We start from the raw sequence: 19,898 nt of genomic DNA on the forward strand, positions 1-19,898 counted from the left end.
ATTATAGCTGCTAATTCTATTATTTATATTAAAACTGCATATAAAGACAAAAAACACTATTCACATAGTACTCCTTTATTATAGTGGGTAATGTGACCATGTGTGTGATGTGTCCATGTATGGACCAATTTGTGGCCTTTTCACTTTTTGGCATAATGTTTTGGGTCAGAAGTTTAGAACACCCTACGGGCCTACTATCATAGTACACGTATCATGTAACATTAACTTCATGTATTTGGTAGATATTTGTCGGCTAAAGTGTTTGTATTACTACTCGTATAAATTTAGAGTATCCATATTGGTATATATTTAAACGTTATTTTTTTTTTTAAATGTGTAAATAGGTATAAGAGGTTTTTGGAAAAATTCCTTAATATTTAGTGGCAAAGATCTTTTCAAAAACTTAAAATTAATTAAAATACATTATTTAGTACAAGAATATATTCAAAACATAACCTATAGGATGACGGATATTGTGCTTTTCATTTGCTCTCAAATTCAAACAATATTTTAATTAAATTTAAGTTTTTCAAAAGTTTTTTTGCCATTTTGATAGTAAAGTTTTTTCTCTGACAACCTCTTGCACCTTACATATTTTTCACAGAAAAAGCTACAATGCCCTTATAGCTACCACCATAGAATGGATTGATTCTCATATATAGGTCATCCGTTTAAATTCACACCGGATTTTTATGTAATATGATTTCGGACAACCAGAAATTTTCTAAAGATTGGTGGGTTTGGGCTACCTTTGCTTTTGTGGATATATGAGATGGTCTTTCGCAATTGGACCATATGGATAGTCGGGTTTTATTCATTGGTTTTAGTCATTGAGAAAAAAAAAAATATATGCGTATGCAAAATCCAGGACCTACGCACTGATACAAGTATTATAACTTCCTTTTTGAAAAAAAACATTATTGCATCTATACCACTATTTGTTCTTAGATCAAGTATTTTAACTAACAACATCATTTTAACTCTGAATGTACCAAAGTTTAGTATATAATAAATTTTCATCGGTTTTCCAATATATAATTTGTTTTAATAAATAATAAATTTCAGCATCGTTACGTTTTACATTCATGTAACATTTAAAGTAAGACACTGTATTATATCATCATCGTTAGAGTGTCATTATTTGCGGTTAATATAGCTATTGTTCTGTATTATGTTTTATACATCTTATCATTCTTATTGTTTTTATTCTTTTTTATTATAATTATTACAAAATTTTCGTATCTGTTTTTAAAATTTAAGTTCGAATATTTGGCATCAAATATATTTGTATAACATTAGTACTATTATAAATTGTTTATATCTAAAATTATTTAATGTATAAAATATATCCCGTAACAACGTTTTGCGGTATAATAAAAGGGAAATGATAAATTCTCCTAACCATATAGCCTAAAGATCCTTCTAATTATGAGATGATGACACGTAGAAAAATCAAGGGATAAAATTAGGAAAGAAAATTAGTAAATAATACATGTCATCTTTTTATAATTTTAGTAGGATTTTTAGAGTATTATTTAAGAGGATTTATATTTTCTATAATAATTAATAAAAAGTAAATCCGGCGACAACAAGACTACAAGAGTACACAAATCTCGTCATGAGCATAAAAGTCCAGCAACAATTACCGATATTTTCAAAGGTCCAAAATACATATGCAAAAAGTGTAAAATAGCTATTGATTAGGGACCATTTATACAAAGCTCTAAATATATACATATAGAAAAGTGAAATCAAAAAAATCTTTTAACATCCAAGAAAACCCTAAACCCTCCCAGATAAAACATTTCAATCAAAATATAATCTTGGATCCAATCACTCCCTTATACATCTAAAGATCAAAACTTTATCGTAAACAAACAAAGACCCATAAATCGAAATCACAAAAAATGGCATTCAGATCAAAGGAAATGGTGAAAAAGATTATGAAAAATATTGGGGGTGAAAAGAATTTGGATCCAAGAGTTAAAGAATCACTAAAAAAATGTTTGCCGGATAGTAAGGTGATTATGGGTAGGGCCCACCGTGGAATCTTTGCTGGCCGTCATATTCAGTTTGGTAATCAAGTTAGTGAGAAAGGTGGAAACAAGTCAGTACTCACACTCTCTCATTTAATATATGAGTATATGTATATAATGTATACATACTATTAGTTGAGTAATTAGTATTGTAATCTAAATGCTTGTATTATTATTGATCATCATGTTGGAAGTACAAGTTATTGAGTAAAATGATTAATTTGAACTGTTTAAATTGTGGCTAAGGACTGCTAAGTTATTGTTTCGGGTTATGGTTTTTAGCAGAATGTTGTTTATAGCTGATTGTGTTTGTCGAAAGGCGGAATGTAGGTTGAAGTGTTTGGATATTAGGTGCTCTTTCGCTTATCTTTAGAGAACACACACTTATTTTTATCTTTTATGTGTCGTGGGTCTTAGGACAGGCATCTGAAAATATGCACTCCCAAACACCCTCTTTGTCGATTTTAAAAGTGTGTATAGGAACCTCCGATGTAGAGCCGTCACCCGTGTTCAATCCCCACTGTCTAGTTCTTGGGGTAGCCTTTATGCGTATAGCTCCATTGGTTCCAGAAGGTCACTTTGTGAATATGGTCATGTTTCCTAATATTGACCTTTTCTTAGTGGTTTTCTGGGTCTGTGCAACTTTGCACTTTATATTCCCAAATTAGGAGGTTGTTCTACTGTTAAGTTCTGTAAATCATCGGTCGAGTGGTGAAACAGGCCTCTGATAAGATGCTTCCAGCAAGAGTCAAACACAAAGCCCAACTCTTCTACTTAATCTATGATATGAAGATTAATTTTGTTAACTGGGGTAATATTGTGGTGATAGGACTCGGAGGAGCTGGAAACCCAATGTGCAAGAAAAGAGGCTCTTCAGTTATGTTCTGGATCGCCACATTCGAGTAAAAGTAACAACACATGCTCTTCGTTGTATAGACAAGGCAGGTGGAATCGATGAGTATTTGCTAAAGACACCATACAAGAAGATGGACACAGAGATGGGTCTTTTATGGAAATCCAAAATAGAAAAGATGTATGAAGAGCTCGGAAACATGGAGGTTGTTTTCTTTCCACAAGAGGAAGAAATCAAACTTGCAGAGGAATTTAAAGATATGAGACTAGAACAACGGCTTGCTCGTAGTATTGCCCGAAGGAAGGCATTTGTTGGGTCTCCAGAACCCGAACAAATTGAGGGCAGTGAAGAATCTGAAGCAAATCATCATGAGGAACTTGTTGCTAATTCTTAGGTATGTCTGTTACAAATCTATGGTCAAGAAATTTCCCATAAATTGTTTCTTACGAGTTTTATGGCAGATTGCCAGGTATTTCATCAAATAGATAAGTTTCTTACTGCATATGAGCACCAAAGTCCAAACACTCAACAAACAACCTGTTCTCCGATACAATTTGTGTGTCTCCAGTTTTTGGTCTTGAAAATGATTAGTGGATTAGAGATTTAGAGTTATAGATTCACAAAATTTAACTATAATGAAACAGCTTGTAAGGAAATAATTATTGAATGCACTTTTGTTGTTTAAAGTTGTGCTGGTGTGCAGTATATAGTACCTGGTTCGATTGTTTTTCACTGACCAGAAACAACACCTATGTTACAAATAAAAGTTGATTGTTTGATAGACTTAGTGAAATGAAATTAACAAATCGGGGATTATAAATAAAACAACATTTGATGACTGATAACAGATGAGCAGTCATAAGCAATATGTTATACCAGGTATACTTGATGTTTTGTGACAAGAAAGTGGTACTTTATATCTCTCTTTTATTATTAGATTAATAATCAAAGTTGTGACAATAGTTTTAGAGAAAGGGAAAGGGAAGAACACGAAAACGAGTTACAACACATCTGCCAATATCCTTTGACCTTTGTTTAGATGAAGAGAGAGAAATAATGAATTTGGTATATCTATTGATTCTATCATATTATGGCACATTTTGTCATAAAAATGTGCCTATGATAAAATAGACTAGTTCCAAGACTACATAATTGATTCAATTGTATGTAGACAACTACATGATTCAAAAACAGAATACAACTATTTATCAAAATATGTATTTAAAAGCGAGAGCGTAAGCCCACCAGGCTAAAAAAAGTCAAACCCGACCAAGAAGTATTAGCGGCGACGTCGCCGCTAATACTGCGGGCCCCCATGTCTGTAATGGTAAATCTGGCAGAGAAAAAAGCGGGGCCCATGTCAGTGTCAAACTATTAGCGGCGACGTCGCCGTAAATGCTTGGTCGGATTGACTTTTCTCTGGTGGTGGTGGTACCATGTGCCTTTAAAAGTAATGACTCCAAAAAGGTCAAAAAGCAGAACAATGATGCGACACTGCTCATTTGTTTATCCACTTGTTATTATGACTACTCTTTTTCATGTATATGGCTATGTTTAAGCTTGTTTGAATTGCTTAATTTTTTTCGAAAAAAGTGTATTTGTTTTGCGACCATCTAAGTTGTTTACGTAATTATCCACCAGTAGATATAGTTATGTAAACATTTTTTGTCCTGCAAGAATCAAACTGAACAATGCTATATATGCAATATAAACTCAACTCCGCACTAATTGAATCACTTCTAATAAAAACCCTACCAAAATTAAGTCAAAAATCAAATCTCCACATCGTAAATAAACATGAATACCTCACCATAAATCATGAGCCATTGGCTAATCATAGACTCATGATCATCATGTGTAAATAATGAAGTAAACTACAAACATCTTGTTTCTTTAAAACAACCAAAATTAAATGCATTGTCTTGAACTTCAAAGACTTGTATATCCATTTTTCTATCAAGACTCCAAGTCATACATGGGGCCATGTAGGTGTTCTTATCCATATCCAATACCCAAAGGCCGCATCATATCTAAGCCTTAGCCATGTGCAAGTTGCCCATTTGCCATACACATACATGATACATAACATCCTCAATTATTTGATCGAAGACATCTCAAGGAGCCCACACCACACCACACCACCCCATCCCATATTTATCTTTATCTATACCTTTCATGTAGCTTTCAATTTTCATAGTTGATTTCATTAAAATATCCGATCGATATATATGTGATAGATAACAACATTTGTCTGTCTGCGACTACTGTTTGAATGCCTTATACCATACTGGGTCAAGATTTGTGGAAGTAATTAAGTAATGAGTAATCCAGAAGGATTTTTTGTTACTAAAACAAACAAAATAGTAAGAAATTGTCTGGAGAAATCTTGCAAGAGAGAGCATCTACAATACGTAATATAGAGGAAAGACACTTGGAGACTATTTATAATGTCATGCTTCATGTTCTCATACTTCATCTCTCTATATGTAGTCCATTTAAACGAAAGAAACTGTTAGTCGTTTTTCATAAGTTTTAGGCACCAATATTTTGATAGTGTATTGGAGTGGTTAGAATGTAGATAGGTCTATCTCTGCCTATTGCTTCTAAGTTTTATCTAAATGGCAGAAAAAAATCTCCAATCTTTTGGTATAAGGATTGAATCTTTGACTTCTCACCTTTTTTCCTGGACATAAATTTACAGTATAACCTCTATAAATTAATAATATTGGATCCGGAGTATTTTATTAATTTAACGAGATATTATTATATCGATAAATTAATAAATTATTAATTTAAAGAGATTCATGTATAGCTTTTAAAATTTTCATGTCGAATATACATAATACACTCACCAATTTATTGAAAATGCCAAGTTTATTGTTTTGATATAAAAATAGCTCAATGCACATGGTTCTAAATTGATCACTATAAATATCGAATGGTAAGTTTTAAATTCACATCAATTATGGCTTCTAAGGTAAAAGGTGTTAAAAGATCATCCATGACCAATCAACAACGAAAACTTTTTTGCGTGTATAAGAATGATCACCACTTTTTGATGACGAAGTTAAGAATGATTTATGAGCTTAGAAAGAAACATTGTAAGCGGTAACAACTCATCACAACTTTTTGTTGTAATACAAGAAGACGATTTATCAACTCTTAATGTAATGGAAAAAATTTAAAATGAAGTAAATATAAACTTGAATTTAAAATAAAAATAAGGACTATAGATTCATTTTTCTACTGGACAACCTTTGAATTTTGGAATAGTTATGAAATTATTAATTTATAGTTTTACAGGGACCAACATATCTATACTAGGGTTTCAAAAGTGTTATTGTATTATCTTATTATTTTATTGATTAGGGTCCAATTTTGTAATGGTCCCAAGTTGGGACTGGACAAATTATTAATTTTATAGAAATTAGTAATTTATCGAGTATTAAATTATGAGGTTATATTGTACGTCTTGTATAAGATAGTAAAATAATTTGGAGAATTTTTTTTAGGATTAGTAATTGTAAATATAATTATGATGATAATAAATGTTTGACGTGTGTTTTACACATTTGATCTACTGATAACTTTTAGGCGCCATTTAGTTTATAATGTTTAAAGAAATTTGAGTTTACTTAAAATTTTAAAACTTTTTCCCATCTAATTCATTTAAAATCTATAAATCAATATCGAAAATATAGAAAAAAAAGTGCATCGAGATGTAAAATAATAATGCGTATCGTCATGTCGATGTGTAAATTACAAATCATGCATCATGAGCCATTGAGCCATGACACTTTAAAAATCTTTCCTTTAGTTTTACTTTGTACCGAAAGGAGTTGGCTCTTTGCATTACTTTGAAATAGAAGAGTAATCGAGTAATGTAACGGCAGAAACGGGTGGTGGTAGTGGATAGGTGGTGGGATGGCGGCAAGTATTGTACGTTATTAATGTAAAAGAGATAGTGTAGTTATTTTAAAAGTTAAGGATAAATGTTGTATTCATTAAGGGTATTATAAGTATTTTATGAAGATATTATAGATATTTCAAATGAGATGTTTAAAATAATGAATAAAAGATGAACATTTTAGGTTATCAATTATTTAATTGAAAGAAATGGAAATAATAAATGTTTTATAATGTAATACGAGTATATATTATTCCAAACTCCGGTATTAGTATATATAATGGGGGAATGATTATTTTACAAAGTGATATATTAAAATATCCAGATTAAAATCTTTACCCTTGTTACAAACATTCACCAACAAAAGATTAAAACTAAATGTTTAGATCATAAGAACGGCTGAATGAGATTACATGGCTGCATCGATGGTGGAGCTGAGTTTTTTCGAGGAGTCGGGCTTGAACATAAGGTGCTTGGATTCAAAGGTTAAAGGGAACTTGTATTCACATCTAAATATCTAATGAACAATTAGGTTAGAGAGGAACATGTAAGGAACATATATTTCTCGATCTTACCGGAAAATTCGAATATATCTTTACATTTTATGTTAATACCATTATAAATTGGGGGAAGAGAATATGAGACTGTTAGACATCCAAGTTGGGTGAAAAACTCCTAACATATCTTTTTTACATACATTTTTTAAACCATAAAAATCATGCGGCCAAACATTTATTCAAATATTAAAATATTGGTATGTGAGAGTTTTTCATCCAAGTTAGATGCATAAAAGCTGAATACTCCCAATCGAATACCCAACCCAAACTTTAAGCATAATAGTTACTTGTATAATCCTTCCACATGTAATTATTATCAACTAATTAAAGAACAAATGGATAAAGACAATGTAACGTCAAAAATATAAGAATTTCTACCTATAGTTTGTCGTTCAATTAAAGCGTCACATTGAGAGTGAGTAGCCCCAACCCTCCAACAATCTTATAATCATAAAATGACAAATATTTAATGTGTGCTGTGAATAGCCCCAATTGTGATATTGTCTTAACTAGATTAATTTTTAATTGATCATTAGTTAAAGTTTTATTTAAGCTATCGCTGTCAATAATTCAATAAACAAGTCATCGTGGTTTTATTTCTGTCAGCCAATAGTAAATTAATTGATTAAATACTCGTAATCACCATGATAAATTTATCAAATACGAGTAGTGAGTTTATAATTAAGTTTATATAACGATTGTCTTTACATATAACCCAGCTTATACACACATACACACACAACATATTAATTAAACACACTACAGCGAATACGAGTACTTCATTTATTCGCATTTTATAAAATGCTATGAATTCCAAATCTTCTAGAAGTTTAATATATTATTAGATTTAAATTAGGAAAAAGGGAAAGGTGTGACCACGGACCACTACACAAGAGCAATGCTAAATAGAAAGAACAAAAGTACTAATACAAAACATAAGAGACCACCTGAACACGATTTGATTATTAACTTTTTTTTGTCTGTCTTGCATCACGGATATTAGTTAAATTTGGCTTTGCTCTTAACTCTAATCAGCACATGTTAGTGATTTTTGCTTTTTAGCAAAAGTTATTAATATGTATGTGTCGATAAAAGACAATTATATTTTAGTTGGATTAAACAAGCATGGTACCCGCGCAATGCGGCGGTGGTGGTGGAAAAGACGGTCTAGTGGTGTCGGTGATGATACTATTGGTGGTAGTGTCAATTGGTGTAGGTGAAAATTTTTAAAAGATAAGGGCGTTAAGTATTAAAATAAAGGTTTATGGTGTAAATTAGTTCATTAAGGGCAAAATTGATAATTTATAAAACTCTTTTCATAGTGGATTTTTATTAAGGGGCAATTTAGTAATTTCGTATGTAACATATGAGTAACTATTTCTATTTTAAGGGGGTGCATAATTTTTATAAAGGAGTATAGATATGGGTCATGAATACTTAATAGAGTGGAATGTCTTTTGGTAAGTTACGTTATTTATATATATGCTCTTTCATGAATAAACCTTTGGTTTAAGCTGATCAATAATATTGATATATTTTGAAATATAATATAAATATAAATAATATTAAAAACAAAAACATGTCAAGAATCTTTGTCTAGATGTGTGATCTCAAATGTATGCTTTCTCACTAAACAAGTAAATAAACGACGTATTGGCTACAGCTAAAATAAATAAATGACACTGGCCAACTTAATCATCCTTGATTCAACTTAAATTACAAAACTTAGGAATCATTTAAGAAAAAAAAAATGGAATTAACGCTCATATTTTTTTATTTTTTTTTTTGAAAAGATTATATTAACACTAACATAACACTAGCAAGTCGCTACTCGTTAGCAATAACAAAAGTACAGTACATATATAGGTACAACAAAATAACACTTCAAACATGGGAACAAGTTAAACACCATAAATGTCCAGATCATAAACTAAAATGGTTGAGAAAAGCCTGAAAGGACCCAGGAAAAAATCTCCGAATATGGAGACTGTGCCACCGGTTTTCACCCTAGCCAATTTTTGGTTTTCACCCTAGCCAATTTTTGATAGTCCCCCGTACAGACCCAAACTAGCATGAATACCCAACCCAAAAAGCAAGAAGAACATTATTACGCCATAGTACCATTACAATCACCAAAGATGAAAGTCATCAGCACCATACTAGTAACAGGATCTTCCAAGGCACCCATTTTCTTCTTGTAGATAATTGCTTAAAGCTTGAACTCATTCCGCGGCTCCTAGGTTAGATCTTGACACTTTGCCCGATTTTTTATCCATAGAAAACTAAGGTTCTTCACCTCTTCTGTTAATCAAAACCAAGAGGGAGTAATACCTTTAAAACATGCCTCATTTCTTATTTTTCATAAACCTCTTCTGTTAATCGAAACCACGAGGGATCGAGTAACTTTTTTTACCTGGATATGAGTGAGGAAGAAACCTGGATATGATTTTTTTTTTTTTTACCCCTAAAATCTTCTAGAGCTTTAGCATATTGATAATGGTACTAGGCCCACATAGCTTTTGCCCATATCAACATGTTTCAGCTTTATCCATAAAGAAATGCACAAAATTAAAATATGAAAGAAAGTGAGATCAACCGTATAAAGTGGGCGATTTTCCTGCAAATTATATTAGGGAATAACTGCTTTCGAAAGTATCTAATTTTGGTGTTTTCAAAGATAAATTAACATTATATATGTATTTTTAAAAAGTTGAAAGATCGAAAATATAAATTTGTTTTGAAAGCACCTTAGTTGAGTCGTTTCGAAAACATATTAGTGACCCGAAACTCCAAACAGGTAACCGTACCCGTTTCTGAAATTCCATAGAAACGTTTCCGCGTACGAAACACATATGAAACGTTCCCTTGAATTTTCTACATATATCGAAACGTTTCTTTGAAGTTTCCATACGGTTTCTAATTAACATCAAGGTTTTAATGAACTTTTTCTATTTCCCAAACCCATAAAGATTATATTATCTACAATTTGATCAACATTAAATTTTTTCTATTCCAAAGCCAATTATTAAACACTAACCATTCAATGAGTAATCAGTAATCACTGATCAAGCATGTACTCAAGTCTCAAGTATTTCTCTATAAAAAAAATTGATATAATTTATATTTGTATATATTTTTATTGCCGTACCCGTATCCTTGATTTTTCAGTTTTGCCGTTCCCCGTTCTCGTATCATTCTCGTACCTCTTTGCCGTATCCGTTTCAATGCTACATAGGTTATTCCCATTATATAATCTTAGTCTCGTCATTTTGATTAACGAATTGAATAAATGATCTTTTTAATAATGATCCATCATTAATATGTATAAAAGTTATATTTACAATTGTAGTTTACATTTTTTTTTAATAAAAAAATTAGATTCTTTTTAAACATGAAGATCTTGGTATAAATTAAAAAAAAAAATTACAACACAATATAATTTAATAATACATTAAACAAATATTAGTGCTATGTATATAGAGAAGGTCATAAGAAAAAAAAACAAAATAAATGAGGTTTATATGTTGGAACCATGTTAGTGTGACCGTCATTGATTGTTTATCATTCCTGATATGATAATTGATGATAACTGAAATCTCTATGTCTAGTAAATATATAATGGACGCATTTACTCTTAAAGACATACTATAGGGTTTCTCATTAGGTGATTGTAACTAAGAGGACTAATGGTACATACATTTAAACACTAAAGGGGTTGAATGTGTAAATACTCTAATTATAAATAGAGAGTCATAAACCCTAAGTTAAGGTTAATCATATACATTAATCTCCCCTAAAGTTTGTGTGTCTCTTCTCTCTAAATTCGTGCATCACTTACAGCTGAATTCAATCATCCCATTATTACTCAATCACCTTGTTTTGGAAACCCAAAATCAATGGCAACTATGTTTAACGTCTTTACATGTTCCACAGCATCATCTGGTGAGTATTTTCCCTCGAATCAAATCATGTTTATTCCAACATTATAATTAAAACTTAAATACCCAAAATCATTGATAAATAATATCCAACAAGTCCTTTGAGGTTGAGGAGACTTGTGAGCATATTTTTTCCAGTGGTTTTTGGGGTTTTGATTATTGGGTTCTTCTTTGATCAGTTTTAAGATGGCTTTGATTTGGATGATTGAGAGTTCGTAAAACATGGATGTTTCATTCAAGCACTCGATTGGATCATATACGGAACATGCCTTGATGGGTGCATTCTCCTTGGCAGATTTAAGAAGATTCACGATCAATATGGATTATGTATGGTTTCTATAGTTCATTTGAGTATTTGACATAGGATTTCATCCATGGATGTTTTTAAAAGTGTTTGAAACTTTAAACAAATTTGTTTAAGATGCATGAATGTAAGAGTGCTTAAACTTAAGAAAATAGCATGTACCATTGATATATCGTCTCATGTCGTGATTACCGCAAACAGTATAAGTAAGTTTGTTTGCTAAAATGTGAAAGTAACTTTGTTCGGCAAAAAGATGGTTGATTAGAGGTATGCTTTGTTATAAAAATTATGTTGGCAAAAATTGTGAAGATAACATTGTTGGGTATGAGGAGAGATGGAGATCTAAAAATGGGTTGTGAGAGACATTTGAAATTCAAAAGTCATTTTAAAATAAATTTTTAATTCAAGGGGATCTATAAAGTATATGGAGATATGAGAACAATCCATTAGAAAAAGGGCGGTTTATTTAAATCTGAAAAGGATAGTCTTAAAATTTAAGACATTTTAAACCCATGGTGCATTAAATGGTGAAATTCCCAAAATATCCTTGTTAAATGCTATATGTAGTATACTTTGTTTGTAAAGTAAAGGTAAAAATGTAAAGTCACATGTCTTAATTTCTCTATACTTTCAACAGGATTGGATAATTTTTAATAAGTAGTATAGATAAGATCCAAATTTTATGGCAAATGATGTGTTTGGTTTTTAATAACTCATGAATCATGCTTCTATTATAATAAAGTACCTAGGCGTTGTGGCGGTGAGATGGTGGGGTGATAAGTCATAGAGTGTGATAGTCAAATGCCTTAGTCGTACGGGCTTCGCCTTAGATTTAAAAATTCGTCGAAAGTATATTGAATGACATCTCTAATGAAAGAGAATGAAATTTTAAGAACACTCAGATAATTTTATAATTTGTTGATATGCGGTTTTTGAGATAAAAGATTTTGAATGAATTAGAGGAATAAAATGATTTACATGAGAAAAAGAAAAATGAGTGGTAGAGATTTGAGGATAGAGAGAAAAATAAGTGGTTGAAATTTTTTTTCTAAAAATATTATGAATAAATGACAGAGGTATTTTGGGACTTTCAACTACTTAAAGTTAGAAAAATTGAGGGACTTTTTATTTCATAATGTAGTACAGATAACATCTAACATGGTTAAGTATTTTTGACAAAACTCACAAATTTATTAGTTATTGAGATAAAAAACTAGAAATATAAACCCGCACTTCATTGGAGTCTATATTTAATTTTTGTTAACAAGTTATATAGCATTGGTATTCAATATTTAAACTGAATATAAATAAACCGACAATACATATTTGTTATTGCTATATCAAAACATCTAATGACATCTTTTTCAGCAATAACTTTTGACAAATTATAAACTTTTGTATCACTAAGTAGTTTGATTATAAAAACCAAAACACACATTTCTTATTAATTAGCACAAATCTACATAATAACCACACTGAAAAACAAATATGTAAAAAGTTGTAATTATTTAAAACATGATATAAAAATATAATTAAATATGACGTTAATTACCAAGTACCATATGTAAATAGTGTTAATATAACATACAAAGCAAAATATCAACATATGATTATCAATTTATATGTGCTATAATGTCAACCATAAAAATGATGATTATAACCAGGGTATGTTTGGTAAAGGTAGTTGTAACTGATAGCTGTAACTTTTAATTAGAGTTGTAAGCTGTAATTTTTCATCAACTATTAACAGAAACTTTTATTTTTTAAAATTGTTTGACACAGTTGTTGTATCTAAAATAATAAGTATAAAATGACCAAAAAGGACAAAATATCTTCAATCTATCAAACTTGTCGCAACTTATCGATTTGTGAGTGCTAGAATGCCGCTTGCAGATATATACCAAATGTCTAGAACTGATGCCTTCATGTCAATTACACATTTCACCCTAACAGAGTAACATCCCACTTTTGTATCAACTTCTATAAAAAAAAATAAAAATACTTGACTAATACTTTATTATCACTCAATAATCTACTTTTACTTCTAAAAAAAACAATATTAATGTATTATTATAATCTATCTGTTTTTTTTTTTTTTTACATGCCCTCCCCTCTCTAGTGTATGAATGTTTGATTATTACTATTATTATTATGTCTTATAAAAAGAAAGCAAATTACGTAATATAAAAAGATTGCAAAGAACATAATGGGCATAAAAGTAAGTTTATAGTTTACATGTTAAAACGTTGAAGCTCCCTTTTGAACGCTTAATGATGTAACGTTTCAATTTCAATCTTTTAACTCCATTTTAAAAGTTAAAGCTAATAGCTATCAAATAAAGTTTTTAACATAATAGGAGCTTTTTATTCAAAGTAAAAATTAAAGCTTCTTAAAAAGCTTGTATCAAACATCACCCCAAAATGCTACAGTGAATAGTGTAAAACGACAATATTGACTATAGAAACGACGCAACTTTGTTGACTTTTTATCACAATTGAGCTAGATGGAAATGGAAAAAAAAATCCAAAACAATTATTTATCTATCTAAATAAAATTAAAAAAATAAGAATTGTGCTTCCTTATATTTTTTGAAACGTATATTAAAAAAGCTAGATGAGCAAAATCTAAAAAGTAAATAAGTAACTCCCATGTCGTCTCTCACGGGTTTTAGGTCCCAATACCGTCTTCGACGGTGTATGGGGGAGGTTGATATGTAGACAACTTTACCCCGATCAAAGGTAGAGAGGCTGCTTCCAGGTTCTACCATAGGTAAAAAAGGACCTTCAGCCTTGCTAGGCATGAGGATCGAACCCATGACCTTTGTTTCCAAAGGCATGAGCTCCAACCACTGATTCAACCCAGTTGGTTTTTAGATGAGCAAAATCTATAATGGTTAAAAGATAACTATTTCACTGTGTAAAGAAATAAAATAAAATGTTGATAAAATATACAAGCACGGTACCCACGCAATACGGCGGTAGTCGTCGCGGACACGGTGTGCTGGTGGGGACGATTGTTAGTGGCAGAGACATTGTCGAATGATGTAAGTTAATGATGTAAAAGTAATTGATGTAAGGGGTTAGTAGAGATATTTTGAAAGATTAATGATTGATAGTGTAATTTAATTATTAATGTTAAGTGGATAGTGTAGACAAAAATATTTTAAAGGTTGATATGTGAAAATATTACACAAGTTTTAACATTTTCCATAAATAACGAGCTATCTATACTATATTATAAAAAAATACCTTTTTTTATTTTTGGAAATGTTGAAAGTTACTCTGCAATATGACAGAAATACTCCTTACTTATTTTCTAAATCACCTTATTCTTTAGTTACTAATTTAATTACATTTACTAATATACTAAAAATACTTTTAATGAAATAAATACACGTATCTTAACTCTTGAAATATATACACTAATTATAATCCATTAGATTTACATCAATAACTTACACTATTAGTCGTCACCACCACCATTCATCGCCGCCACCCGTGATCACCGCATTGCCGTCGCCACCGCCGCATCGCGCGGATACCATGCTAGTTCTTATTATAATATACTATTAATAATGAAAATACAAGAACAATGAAAAAAATGGCTATTCCCTGTGTATATAAATTCTTGTAGTTTCATAATCTGGCAATAACGGTCCCTGACATTTGTATATTTTCGCAACTTCGTTTTTTTTTCAAGTTCACTAGCACCGATGGTTTTTAAAATTTACACTTTTAGCAACCATGATCTAAATTGAAAGATCCGTTTATTTTAATTTGGTACTTTAAAAAAGTGTAAATAGATGAGAACCCCCTGTACCTATGTATCATTTTGGTATCCAGAGCACACATCCTCTTTGGGTATTTAAGACACATTCATCAAAAACTTTTTGGTTATTTTTATTACTATATCATTAATGGCGAGGCTTATGAACAGTGTCATTGCCACGTGGCACTGTTCTATTGGTCTCGCCTATATCCCGCGTTTTTTCCAGATTTTTCCATATCGGATTCCGTTAAGGTTATTTTTTTTCGGTTTTTCTTGGTTTCCTATATAGTTTTTTTTGCTTTTGTGTTTTCTTTCTATTGGTCCACCTATACCCCGCGTTTTTTCATATTTTGCTATATCGGATCCCGTTAAGGTTATTTTTCTTTTAGTTTTTGTTGGTTTATTACATAGTTTTTTTGCTTTTGTGTTTTCTTTCTATTGGTTCATCGTATACCCCCCATCACTATTTAGATTTTATCATTTTGGATCCCGTTTGGGGTTTTTTCTTGGTGTTCATCATAGTTTTTTGGCTTTTGTGTTCTGAATTAATATATTGAAAACTTTTACACTATTTCTATTTTCGTTAAGGTTATTTATCTTTTAGTTTTTCTTTGTTTTTTGATACATTTTTTTTGCGTATATGATCTCTTTTATTGGTTCATCATATACCCCGCATCACTATTTAGATTCTGACATTACGGATCCCATTTTTAGTTTTTTCTTTCTTTTTTTTTGCATGGTTATCAATGGTCACTATGCTTATTAAAACTTGACACGTCGCATCGGCTATAAAGTGACACATCGCACGTTTCCTATAGTTTGGATTTTGCCACATTGCATCCTGTTCGGATTTTGTCACGTCTTTTTCTTTTTTAGTTTTGTTTTTCTTTTTCGGATTTTTTATTACGGGTTACTTCTGTTGTTTTTTTCACATTTTTTATTTGTCATTCAACCTTATTGTGATACACCCCGTACCACTACTTGCATTTTGCTATATCGCATCCACTTGATATCTGAATTAATATATTGATATTTTTGTCATATCGCATCTCGTTCAGGTTTCTACTACGGGTTACGTTTTGGTTTCTTGCATACTTTTAAATAAACATATTAATGACAAAACTATTTCTAATTAAGCTGTTGAAAATTCACGGCATATATACTAAAATAACGAACCGTTTCAACAAAGGAATTGAGACCCCGCAACGCGGGGTCCAAAATTTTCTAGTTTATATTATTATTGAAGCCATGTTGTTTGTAATTTAAGAGCATATAGTCATAATGTTATTTAAAAAAAAAAGAAGCATATAGTCCTTAAATTTTACACTTTTAGCAAGCACAATCCAAATTGACAGATTCGTTTATATTAATTTGGTACTTTAAACTTGTGTTAACTCTCTTTTGGTGTTTAAGACACATTCATCACACACTTTTTACTTTATTTTATTTATGTTATTATCGAAGTCATGTTATTTGTATTTCAATAACATATGTTGTCATATACTCTTATCAGGGTCGGCTCTAAGGATGTGCAAGAAGTGCAAGAGAGCCGGGCCCATCATAGAAGTTAAAGGAAAAATAGTTATAGGTGATGTTGAAGCTTTAATGGACGTTGTATTAAATTACAGTTCCAAAAAAAGAAGATGACAACGGAGTGTTTTCATACTTTCATGAATATTTGAGCCAAGAACCCTTTTACTTATGACATATTTACATCTTAAACCTTTAACAATATAACTTTACCATTTTTGAATATCTATTTCAGTAACTAGCTAATATCATTCTCTTTTAAAAAAGTTATATTATTAAATTCTTTATAAAATTCTTTACGTTTCTATTGTGTTTTATTTTTCTTTTAGTTTGAATTCTTGAGATTATTAACAACAACAACAACAACATAGTATCTACTCGGTTTAAGCGTATAAAAATAATCATTACAATTTTTTTCAAGTTCCTTAAATAAATTTAGGAAAACCAAAATTAAATCGTAGAAGATGTATCCGGTTAAGGTCTTTTTAATATGTTGAGGGGAAAAACCTTGTACATCTACTCAAATAACGGAATTTAGAAAGCTCATAATTGTTTTGAATGTTAAAAACTAATATCGTCGTAATTATATTTTTTGTTATTTTTTCAAACTTGGGTTAATTTTTTATTCTCGAGTCAGGCCCGACATTTTTTCACATTTTCAAAGACGACACTAACTCGTATCTTTTTTTTTTATTATTATTGTTATATCTTATGTTCGTAACACATTATATTATATATTGTTGTTAACAAATAGTAAATATGACAAAATCACAACGAAGCACGGGTTACCTTTTATTCTGGTATCACATCTTGGGTTGCTTGTTTTTGTCTGTAGCTTTTTTGGGTTTATTTTAGTCGTTCAAATTTAAGTTTACCGAAGATTGTTTAGTAACTTTGCCAATTTATATAAGTACGTGCTACCATTTTAATATGGGAAGTTTAAAAAGTTCAATATCAAATTATACATATCAGCATAATGTCTTTTAGGATAAAATCCGGATGATAAACATTTTTCTTTTAAACGTGTTAGATGTTATATAACTATAACCGTATTGGAAAAATATAGAGGTAACTGCAGAAAATAGAAAGCACCTTTCGGCCAATTCACGAAAATAGCAGTGACTTTTAAAAGTTTTACTTTTTAGAAATGAACTTTCATTTATTCACGGAAATAGTAACATTTGACACGTGTACATGATAACGTAAACATTTTTTAATTACGTGGCATTTTTTAATGACATGACATTATTTTTTAATTATTTATTATGTAATTTTTAATAGCCGTGTCATTTCTCCCAAAAATGACATGACTCCGTTTCAGTTTCGGTTCTAACAAGGTATTTTTTTTCTCGTCATTTTCTTCTGGAACTAATTTCAGCTTACTTTTATTGATTTTTGTTGAGTCTCTTCCTATTTCAAACATTAAAAAGCTGAAAAGTTGTGTATGAAGATCTTAAAGGAGACATAGATTTAGCTCTTCTTCATTCATATATCTCGAGAAAAAAAAAATAAACTTCGATGTCAAAACGTCGTCGTTTTAGTCGAAGGGAGATTCTGAGGAAGTTCAAGGTGAGACGAGAGTTTCATAGGCCGGATCTGGACCGTTTAAGAATAGTTCGTCGACAAATGACATAGATCTAGATAACGGAGGTCCAAAGGTTAGCTCGAACTCGAACAAATCGCCGTCGTTTTCTAAATTAGTTGAAGAAATCTAGAAGAAACCACCTCCAACACCGCCGTCGTCGGTGTTGAAGTAATCCAACAATAAATGAGAGTTTATTGCTAGAAAGTGAAACTTTTAAAGGTTACCACTATTTTCGTAAATTGGTCGAAAGGTCCTTTATATTTTCTGTAGTTATAAAGTATGTCACGTCATTAAAAAATGACACGTAATCAAAAAATGTGCATGTAATCATGTACGCGTGTCAAATGTTACTATTTTCGGGAATATATGAAAGTTCATTTCTAAAAAGTAAAACTTTTAAAGATCACTGTTATTTTCATGAATTGATCGAAAGGTACTTTCTATTTTCTGCAGTTATCCCAAAAATATAATAACCGTAACACTATAAACATAAGTCACATCATACACATTTTATAGCTATTAATCACAAATATATAATTGTACACTACCCCCAAATTGCGAAATTAGTTTTTTCCAAACGTTCTAGAACTTTAGTATACGCACTTATATGTCCCACTTCAGAAAATCTGTACACTCAACTTGTTCGTTACGTACCTTTATGGCTTTGTCCACGTAAAATAATGCATCCAAATTTTATTTAAAATACGCGAAAGGGACAACGTTAAATATGAAATATTTGATTAATCAGATATTTCCATGAATTGCTAGAAGTTTGGGTGAGACCGTTATTAACACGGCTTGATGGAGTATTGGTAACATGTGATATTCTCACTAACAAATAGGATATATTCTCTTCATTTTTATTCGATGGTTACGTATTTTTATTTATCGTATAACTACCTCACTAGAAAATTGTATTGGTGTATAAAAATAATGTAATAATTTTAAAGGTTGAATAATTTATGTTGTAAATAATTTCTTTAAGGATTTTTGATGTATTACTATATTAGATGAAAACATTTAAATCAGTGATTGAAGAAAAGAGTTAATTACTAAAATGGTACCTAACGTTTGCGCCATATTATTGGTTTCATACCTTTCCTTTCGAAATTACGTTGATCATACCCAACGTATGCAAATCTCCACTCAGATCATACTGGAGGTCAACGCCGTCAGATGGCTGTTAAAACCTCCCCACGTGACTTGCACGTGAGGGGTAAAGATGTAATATCGCGTTTTAATGTTTCATAATGACTGAAATGGTACCTAACGTTTGCACGATATTGCTGGTTTCATACCTAATGTTTCTTAATTACCTAAATGGTACTTAATGTTTAGTTATTATTATTTTTATATATTTTATTAATTTATTTTATTTTTCTTTTTTAAAAATTATCCAAAACTTATTACAATTTAATGA

The 19,898-nt window shown here is 30.7% G+C and overlaps 1 protein-coding gene across 1 annotated transcript; it reads left to right on the forward strand.

The window, feature by feature from the left end:
* Positions 1–1,760: 1,760 nt before the first annotated feature.
* LOC122582250 (54S ribosomal protein L24, mitochondrial-like) lies at positions 1,761–3,575 on the forward strand. Its single transcript, XM_043754617.1, has 3 exons — positions 1,761–2,107; positions 2,866–3,283; positions 3,351–3,575. Exons 1-2 carry the CDS (start codon positions 1,908–1,910, stop codon positions 3,281–3,283), a joined length of 618 nt encoding a protein of 205 aa, XP_043610552.1. The 5' UTR covers positions 1,761–1,907; the 3' UTR covers positions 3,351–3,575.
* The last annotated feature ends 16,323 nt before the right edge of the window (positions 3,576–19,898 follow it).

The sequence above is a fragment of the Erigeron canadensis genome, chromosome 9, assembly GCF_010389155.1.
Source record: "Erigeron canadensis isolate Cc75 chromosome 9, C_canadensis_v1, whole genome shotgun sequence".
Lineage (NCBI taxonomy): Eukaryota > Viridiplantae > Streptophyta > Magnoliopsida > Asterales > Asteraceae > Erigeron > Erigeron canadensis.

Bases quoted from the DNA above. Each gene is read 5' to 3' on its own strand.
- LOC122582250 (XM_043754617.1), top strand. From the start codon at position 1,908: ATGGCATTCAGATCAAAGGAAATGGTGAAAAAGATTATGAAAAATATT. The intron at 2,108-2,865 runs GTCAGTACTCAC...TTGTGGTGATAG, and splicing joins AGTGAGAAAGGTGGAAACAA to GACTCGGAGGAGCTGGAAAC.